The 9,825-nt window shown below is 46.1% G+C and overlaps 1 protein-coding gene across 1 annotated transcript; it reads right to left on the bottom strand.

The window, feature by feature from the left end:
* Positions 1 to 7,569: 7,569 nt before the first annotated feature.
* LOC135384798 (putative nuclease HARBI1) lies at positions 7,570 to 8,229 on the bottom strand. The gene is made up of 2 exons (XM_064613986.1): positions 7,794 to 8,229; positions 7,570 to 7,673 (listed from the first exon to the last, which is right to left on the bottom strand). The coding sequence occupies exons 1-2, from the start codon at positions 8,227 to 8,229 to the stop codon at positions 7,570 to 7,572; spliced, it is 540 nt and encodes a 179-aa protein (XP_064470056.1).
* Between the last annotated feature and the right edge of the window lie 1,596 nt (positions 8,230 to 9,825).

Here is a 9,825-nt window from a genome sequence, read left to right as displayed (position 1 = left end):
ACTTTTTTTCTCCAAAAGCGCGATAAATGAGCGTAAGCGCTGTCCTCCCTGCGCCCCTGTGTTGCGCAGTTTCGGTTTTGGTTGTGGTTAGGCTCCTGCATGGCGAAATTCGAAGATGAATATTTCAGCGTACGTGCTTGGTTCAAGGTTCACGCCTCATGACTAATTTCAATCACCTTTATCGTCAGCACGATGTAGATCCTGTTGTGCCCTGCAGTTTATTTTCTAGTGCTGTGTAACCAATTGATTATCTGTGCATTAGGCGTGTGTGTGTTGCGTTTCTTATTTCGCTTTAGCTTGATGCGCACCTTTAAGTTGGTCTTCTTAGGTTGTTCATGGGCAGTAACAATAAACTTGAAAGTTGAAGGTTTTCTGTCTTTTTCTTTTTTCGAAATAAAATGGCCTGCAGGAGGGACTGTCTTGCATTCTGCTGTCTCACTCGGCATGAAAAACCAAAAATAATAAGTAAATCAATGAGTTTCGGTATTTAGTGGTCTAGTTATTGCTCGTTCTCTTCAAGAGAATTTCCGACTGGTCGTGTGTATGTATGTTCATAATAATAATTTCTAGCTTTGCCTTGCGACGTAAGTAAATGAGAATGAGCGATACTACAGTGTCCGCACTGGTTCGTTGGATAATTTTGTTTTCCTAAGGGTTCTTCAAAGTACGCTGAGATCGCAACACTCGGCATACCGTATTTCACATTTCTTTGCAGCTGTCACGAAGTTTTTAGCGTCTTCTACGGGAATCGAACCCGCGACCTTCGGTACAGAAGGCGAGCACGCTACCCACCAGGCCACCGAGGTGCATGTTTAGAGGTAGAAGCTCCCTGCTAGATGACTCAATTGTCAAACCCCGAAAACAAATATTCTCCAAAATTCTCAAAGAAGGACACAGTGTGATAATTATGTGAACAATACTTCTGTGGCTCGCAGATTTTAGCGCAATGTATTTGGTCAATGGCAATGTATATGGTGCTGGTCTTCCGCTCCGATGTCAATACATGTATCCAGAGTACATTAACAGCGGTTTCTAGCGGAATTGTTGAGGTGCTCTGGTGATGTACACCCCTTTGGCAACGCTGGCCCCGTGGCTTCGTCTCATTTCATATCGTACCATGTCGTCCGACGAAGCAGCTGCACCGACTACTCGGACATTGAGGGGTCCCCAAGTATCGCGGGAAAAGATGGAAGCCCTAGTGAGCTACATGGAGGCTCACCACCACCTTGCAGATCCCGCAGACGAAATGTCCGGGAACCCACGAGGTGGAGGGACCCTCGACGCACAGTGGAACGTGCTAACGGAAGTCCTAAATAGGGGCCAAGTGCACCAACGAACGCCACAGCAGTGGATGGTTTGGCGCTTGTTGCGCCAAACCATAAGAAAAAAGTACTCGACGTGGAAGGCTGCCTGTGCTCGCACAGGTAAACGAAAGACTTTCGAGCATGCCGAGGGGGAATTTTCGGAATTGGACGCCCGGGTGCTGCAACTCTTGGGATCCTGCCGAGTCGACCATTTTGCCACCTCGACTCGAGTTTATTCGGGCGGTGTTGTAAGTGTCCTTTTTGTTGCTTTGCGCGCTCTAGACGTTGTTTCGCTATGACATATATTACAGGGCCCGCGTTACATGGACAGCACCGACACGCAGGCCACAACATCTGCTGCATCGCTCGAAACAGAGGAGGGCTAAATGGAAGAGGAGGCAGGAAGCACGGGGTTGACAGGGGTCGAAGACACGGATAGTGATTGGTTTCACCCCGCGGAGGAGCCTCCTCGACATGTTCCAACGGGTAAAAGCATTTTACCAGACATGCGAGCGTAGGCTGTTGAGATACTCAGTACATATATTTTTCTTTTGCTTTGGACTAAGCATTTAAGTGCACCCAAACACGCAAACAGGGTCTTTGAAATCTAGTCAGACATGAGCACTGCTAGGCCAGCCAGCGCAATTCATCGTACGTTAGTCGATAAGATGAAACGGTATAAAGCGGCACTGGTAAGATTACACGTCAAACAAGAAGCTTCTTCTTGTATCAAGCCAGTGTGTGGAAGCTACGCTGATGCATGAGCCTTTTTCACTTCTGTGAAATGTCGCCGCTCGTCCTGTCGTGTTCTTCGCTTGTGTTTGGTCTTCTGCGCTTTACCATACCGAAAATTTATAAGCTTTCTGTCATGGCCATGTCCTACTGTCTGCAGTTTGATCATCCATGGAGTCCTTCGTGTTCTATGCAACATTTCAATGTCCACTTCCCCACAGCAACATCAAGCCCGCCACGGCTACGGAAGCGTCGGGAGGTCATGGAGAGCCGCGTTGATGAATTGATGGCGGGGGCCGCGGAACACAGGCGTGTCATGCGAGAGCTCACCGAGCAAGCGGGTAGGTTGGCGCAGGGCCAGGAAACCTGGCTGGCGCCATGAACAACTTGGCGCAGGGTCAGGAGACTCTTATTGCCGCCATAAACAACTTGGCGCGCCAACAAGAGACCCGCCACAATGAGGTATTAAAGTATTTAGGATGCCGTGCTATCTGTGTGCTTAGATGTCAGCTAATGTTGAGCGTATTTGTTTCAGATTTTCTCCCTGTTCCGCATGGCCCTCGCTGTGCTTGCCCGCGCAGCTCCTCCTCCCCGGCAGCCCTCGCACGAAAAACTGCGAGGCAGCAGGCCCTTACGGCAATCGTCGTCGATGTAAATATTGTAAATGTAATGTAAATATTATGTAAATATTGAAAATATTATGTATAGCGTAAACAAGTGTAAGTAAATGCTTCCCTGAACATATGTCTGAATTATGTCAAGTTAGCCGCACTTAATTAGCACTTATCTCGCTACTTATAAACCTCTACCTGAAAAACGTCATCATGACGTTGGTAGACACACCGAAACCAAAACAGATCGGAAAGGGAGAGCTGGGTTCCACGAATGGGCATTTGTTCGCTGCCTCCTATTGAAAGAAAAGTAGGACCGGAGGTCGCGTCCTTTTCAGAGACCATCGAAATCCCCTCAAGACCATGGCTTTCGGGCGCGACCTTGTGCGCCACTAGCATTGAACGTAGTTCAACTCTACCAAACTCGTGGCGCTGTCGAACATTATGTTTACAAACCGGTAGAGGTCTATACGCTGAAAATGCCACAAAATTAAATTAGTTACCTAATTGCCAAAGTAGTTTTGGAAGTTAGTAATTAGACAACGTAGTTACAACCCATTCACTTGTCCGCGTGTATCTCCTTCACGAATCTGCATGTGAGGTAGTTCAGGGCTGAGAACAAAAAGTGGACACTACTGGGATTCCCGCACGTCGTATGCGCATACACGACACTAAATCCGTATATTCCTGCCTCAAATGAAACCATGAGGAAACAAATGTTTAGACTTGAAAGATAAATTTCTAGGTGAGATAAAGGTCTCTCATGGATAGATGGATTCAAAAGCAGGGCGGGCACTCTTGGTATACAGGGTGTCCCAGAAAACATGTCATTGAACTATAATAAAAAAACTACGCCACCTAGAATCATGTGGTCGAGAGCATTTGTTCTTATTAGGTTTTTGCCACCTCCTAATGTGAATATCATGTACTCCAAGTTTAATTATGTAAATATTTGCGAACTCAACTCGAAAATTTGCCAAGTAAAGGTCACTTTTTTACCCTACCAATATGAAGAGCGTGCCGAATTCACTCAAATTCATGATAATTCACAGTGATATTCACGAGCTATCTCATCGGAAAAAATAGCCGAATACCATGCTTTTCGGAGCATCCGACCATAGCGCGCGATGACTTTTTGAGCGCAATCGCTCTCAGTGCGACGAAAGGAGGTTCCGAAGCCAGCCCACAGAGTGATAGTAGAAAAAGTAACAGTTCCTAAAATTGGGAGAGGGAAAGCATTATCCCAGCGAAAGTCGGACGTGATAAGCCGTGCCTGTTTTATCTCGTTCTGCGATGTCGGGGAGGGCTGGGTTTCGAACCTCCTTTCGTCGGACTGACAAAGATTGCGCTGAAAAATTCATCGTGCGCTATTCTGTGCGACCTCCGTACAGCATGATGTTCGGCTATTTTTTTCCGATGGGATAGCTCCTGAATATCCCTGTCAATTATCATTAATTTGACTAAATTAGACACGCTCTTCACATTGGCGGGGTAAAGAAGTGACATTTACGAGGCAAATTTCCGACTTAAGCTCGCGAAAATTTACGTAATTAAACTTGCGTTACACGACATTCACATCAGGAGGTGGCAAAAACCCAGTAAGAACAAATGCCATTGACCGCATGACTCTAGGTGGTGTAGTTTTTTTATTATAATTCAACGACACGTTTTCTGAGACACCCTGTATACAGGGTGTCCCAGAAAACGTGACATTGAATTATAATGAAAAAACTACGCCACCTAGAATCGTGCGGTCAAGGGCATTTGTTATTACTAGGTTTTTACTACCTCCTAATGTGAATGTCATGTACTCCAAGTTTAATTATGTAAATATTTGCGAACTCAACTCAGAGATTTGCCAAGCAAAGGTCACCTTTTTACCCCACCAATATGAAGAGCGCGCCGAATTCACTGAAATTCATGATCATTCACAGCGATATTCACGAGCTATCCCATCGGCAAAAATAGCCGAATATCATGCTATTCGGAGCACCGGACCATAGCGCGCGATGACTTTTTGAGCGCAATCGCTCTCAGTGCGACGAAAGGAGGTTCCGAAGCCAGCCCACAGAGTGATAGTAGAAAAAGTAACAGTTCCTAAAATTGGGAGAGGGAAAGCATTATCCCAGCGAAAGTCGGACGTGATAAGCCGTGCCTGTTTTATCTCTTTCTGCGATATCGGGGAGGGCTGGGTTTCCAACCTCCTTTCGTCGGACTGACAAAGACTGCGCTGAAAAATTCATCGTGCGCTATTCTGTGCGACCTCCGTAGAACATGATGGTCGGTTATTTTTTACGATAGGATAGCTCCTGAATATCCCTGTCAATTATCATTAATTTGACTAAATTAGACACGCTCTTCACATTGGTGGGATAAGAAAGCGACCTTTACTAGGCAAATTTCCGACTTAAGCTCGCAAAAAATTACATAATTAAACTTACGTTACAGGACATTCACATGAGGAGGTGGCAAAAACCCAGTAAGAACAAATGCCATTGACCGCATGACTCCATGTGGTGTAAATTTTTTATTATAATTCAATGACACGTTTTCTGGGACACCCTGTATGTATGTATATATATACACGTCGCATATATATATATACTGTCGCATCGTTCAATGAGTATCTATATATATATATACTTTTTTTTTTGTCCTGACGAAGACAGTGCCACTGTCGAGACGTCGACCCCTTGCCCATTTTACTTTTTAACGTCTCCCTCCCTATGTAATAAACTAGTGTTTGTAGCTTCCCTAAAATCTGTTTCCGCGTCTTTTTTTGAAGTTCTGTAAAACTTCGTGGCCGTTTGATAATCCTTTTACCTCACCCTATATATATATATATATATATATATATATATATATATATATATATATATATATATATGTCCCCTATCCCTATATGTGTTAATAAACTCCCCTTTGTGTTTTCCTGTAAGCTCTTTGTCGTCTTCCGATTTTTCCTGCTTATTTCATTCTCGTGGTCAACCGCTCTCCTAAGCTTCTAATCTCTCTCTCTCTCTCTCTGTCACTCAGGGGTCACTCAGCGAGCGCGATATATACCTGGGAGGGTGACTGAGCACATGAGTTCACATGAGTATCTGTTTCTTTACGTGCAGCCATAGGAGCCATCTTAATCTCGAAATTTTTTCAAACAGTTTTTTCTCGAAAATTTCAAACACGTCTAGCGTCATTTACTTATTTCTTTAATGGCTTTTCCCCCTTCATTATATATATATATATAAAGAGGGGGGGAAAGCCATTAAAAAATAAGTAAATGATGCTAGACGTGTTTGAAATTCAAACTTACAGATTAAAATGGCTTCTATGGCTGCACGTAGAGAAACAGATACTCATTGAACGATGCGACAGCACCAGAGGACACGTGTTTCACCGTGTTTGCGGCTCGTCGGCCCTGGGTAGCTGCGCATCGTTCTGGATTGGCAAACCAGGGGTCACTCAGCGAGCGATATACACCTGGGAGGGTGGCTGAGCACTCCTCAATGCCACAGTGCAAGCCAGTGAATTATAAAGAGGGGGGAAAAGCCATTAAAAAATAAGTAAATGATGCTAGACGTGTTTGAAATTCAAACTTACAGATTAAAATGGCTTCTATGGCTGCACGTAGAGAAACGGATACTCATTGAACGATGCGACAGCACCAGAAGACACGTGTTTCGCCGTGTTTGCGGCTCCCTAGCTCATTTTTGCATACATAAAAATATAAGACGATTGAGGCTACCAGGGTAGTACGCAACACTGCCGTCAAGTGGTCCAATTTTTTGTGTGTAGTACAAATGGTCTTTCACTTTGCATTCTTCGAAGTGTTGCGGACGTACACATTAGCATCATGGAACATAGTTTCCATATTGCTGAAGAAATTGTCCCGAATGAAAAAGCTGATAACTTAATATGGACAAGCACCAACACCTGAGCACGACGAATTGCAAAATCATCGTAGCACTCCAAGCACAAAAGTCAAGCAATGAAAGAGGGACTTTGCAGGGAATTAACGATGAAAGATAAAAGTCACTGAAAAGGTTAGCCAGCTGTAGGACTCGAACCCACATCTTCTGGATTTCCAATCCAGGGCTCTGCCAATTGAACTAAGCTAACACACCTTTTTTGTCCTTTCACATTTTTCCTTTCTATCTTGTTGCAGCCTGAGAACATCAGTTCTCTCATGTTCTGCAGGAAGTCCAAAAGAGAGACTTGAAGAGCGCCACAGCTTGTCAATAATTTTGCTTCGCACATCCGCTCCTGTGTCATACACGTTGTTGTCGTCGTTGATGTGACGGGACATCATTCGAGAGTCATCCTCGTCATCAGGGCCGTCGCCGTCACCTGTGTCAACTGCGGGTGTCCATGCATGCACGCAAATGTTGTGCAGCACGGCACACGCTACGACGATCCTTGCTGTCCTGTCCGGACTGTACTGCAGGCTTCGATACCGCTGAAGACACCGGAACCTCGACTTTAGTATCCCGATGCATTTCTCCACGATACCACGCGCTCTTTTGTGGCGATTGTTGTATCGTGCCCCTGGCGTTGACCTCGGGGGATGGCCTAGCAACGGAGTCAGTAGCCACGGTTCTAGTGGATAGCCGCTGTGGCCTGAGTAAAACGGAAAATGTCACCTGTCGCATCTCATGATTATGTTTTGATAACCTTACCCAGAAGGAACCTGTCTACATCAGGCGAATACGTTCGCGAGAGCTCCTTGCGCAACTCGCTGTGGCGCCAGACGTACGCGTCGTGCGTCCCTCCCGCAAACGAGCAGTCTAGGGACGTGATCCGCATGGAGGAGTCACAAACCGATGACAACGACATGGCGTTCCACAGGATAATATTTTATTAGTATATCTAAACACTGTAATTGGGACAGTGCCTACTCAATGAATAGGGATAGAGTTGACTTACGATCATCGCGTTGAGTGCGTAGAATTGCTGAAAAACGCACTCTTTTGTAACCGGCCGCTGCTTTCGGAGGGAGCGATGATAGGTATCAGAGTTCCATCGATGCATCCTGCGAAAGAGATTTCACACAATGTCATATTTCAGTGGTGACACAAAGCGAGCGCTTTCAAAAAACTTCTCTCACTATATACCACGAGCTCCGCCTCCCCTTCTCGTTTAACATGCTTACCAATCACGCCAGGCATATGCCATTTGGGCTCGAAGTCCCTCATTGCAGCCCTGACGTCTGCAGGATCTTGAGGAAATCGGATCCACAATGGTGCAAGGCGGTGTATGATGGCGTTTGTGACCTTGAACAGAATCCTGCTCACAGATCCCTGGGTTACCGACAGATCACGGTCGCTCCCAACGGCTCCTTGAAAGCTACCGGTGGCGTAGAACCTCAGGGCGATGAGGACCTGTTTCTCCACGGACAATGTGGTTCGCGTCTGTCTTCGGGGTTGTAGAGTTGGCCTCAGCTGCTCGCATAGCCAGTGTGCGAGCGCCTTCGTCATTCTATACTTTCCGAAAAAGACGTGGTCGTGTTCTTCGAAAGCATCCGAGCGCTCTCGAAACGTCCGCTCGATGTCGTCCTCCAGCAGAATTTGAGCTAGAGCGTCGTCCATTGGAAAGAGACAAAGAAAAAGAAAAAAAGAAAGAAAAACAAAAAGGCGCCTCACACGAGCGCAAACAAAAAGAGAGATAACAATAGACAGTTAAAAGATTGTTCAATGCACACACATACACGCACACAAGTCACACAGAACAAAATAAAGCTCTTCAAATACTATATATACAGACGGCAACTATACAGACGGTAACGCGAAAATGACAACTTGAAACACTGCACGACGCAAATGTTCTGAATGAGCAGATACGTCTTAGCCGGCTTATATATAAAAGCAGAAACAGGTATCAGTCGCACGGTGTTCACGATAAGAATTCCGAAAACATGATCAGCCAATCGAGTTATTCCTTTGACGTAGCTGGCATCACGCGGCCAAACTTTTGTAATAATAATTGGGTGTTTACGTCGCGAGACAACTGAGATCATGAGCGACGCCACAGCGGTCGGTCTGTGGATTGCTTTTGCCCATCTGAGGGTTCTTTAACGTGCGATGAAAGCTCATCACACGGCTCCCCGTATTTAACGTCCCTCGCGGAAGACGGCGTGTCCAAGCAACTTGTACCCTGCCACCAAGTTGCTGGCGTTCTCGGCCGGGTTCGAACCCGCGATCTCGGGATTACTAGGCGAACACGCTACCGACTGAGCCACCGAGGCCGGTCCAAACTTTTGTGATCTCTTGATAGGTTGTTGTTGTGTTTGTCTTCTTCTTTTCTTGTGTATATCTCTATCTTCTCTTATCGCACCATTTTCGTCGAGCGACACTGCTGTCCTGGAAACTTTTGAAGTCGCAAATTTGAAAACAAGGCATGGATCAGCATTTTCTTCTTCTTTTCAGCACGTTCATCACCCATTCTGATATAGGGTGGCTCCGTAAGTGCTGTGAATGTTAGCACTACGAGTATAAGTACAACTTCCATTTCACGTCGTGACTGGGAGGTACCCGGGTTTGAATACCGGTGCCGGCCGTGCTGTCTGGGGTTTTTCCTGGGTTTTCCTCACACGCTTTCAGACATATGTCGGCACAGTCCCCTTAGAAGTTGGCCCAGGACGCACATTCCCCCAGGGCGTCAGTCGTGCCGTTGCCCACCTCCGTGAGGCCGACAACGGCAAGCCCTTTCACCATGACCGCCACCATCGGCACTAATTTGCACATTTTTTACCACCCACGTGTATCGATGCTTCACTTGAAATGAAAACTTCTCTTACGATCACGTCACTGTGGCTTTACGCAACACTGTAATAGATGGCTAGAGTTTGAACGATTGGGAATGTGCGGCAGCTCTCATTTTTTTGTTTACTGCTGTGCTGCATGCAAATATCCTTTATTTCTGACTTGATGCAAGCGACAGAGGCCAGGCTGATACATGTAGTATGCGTATGCATTATTGCACGTAATTCAAACACGCGTAATCATACAAACAAGACATATTCGCACTATTTTGTGGACACGTGAGGTGCAGGGCCCGGGCAGAACACACCCCGCGCGCGGCGCCCCATAATTTCCCTCGCGGGCCCTGCTTGAAAGGGTAACACCTATTCGTATTCTGACGGGATGTCCCCTGCCACCCACAACAAGTGGTCTACTGTACTCATC

Source organism: Ornithodoros turicata, chromosome 1 (genome assembly GCF_037126465.1).
Source record: "Ornithodoros turicata isolate Travis chromosome 1, ASM3712646v1, whole genome shotgun sequence".
In the NCBI taxonomy this organism is placed as follows: domain Eukaryota; kingdom Metazoa; phylum Arthropoda; class Arachnida; order Ixodida; family Argasidae; genus Ornithodoros; species Ornithodoros turicata.
Note: the sequence above shows the minus strand (reverse complement) of the source record. Positions and strands in the feature narration are given on the sequence as shown.

Coding starts and splice junctions, on each gene's coding strand:
- LOC135384798 (XM_064613986.1), bottom strand. CDS start 8,229: ATGGACGACGCTCTAGCTCAAATTCTGCTGGAGGACGACATCGAGCGG. Junction 7,674..7,793: donor GCATATGCCTGGCGTGATTG/GTAAGCATGTTA, acceptor TCTCTTTCGCAG/GATGCATCGATGGAACTCTG.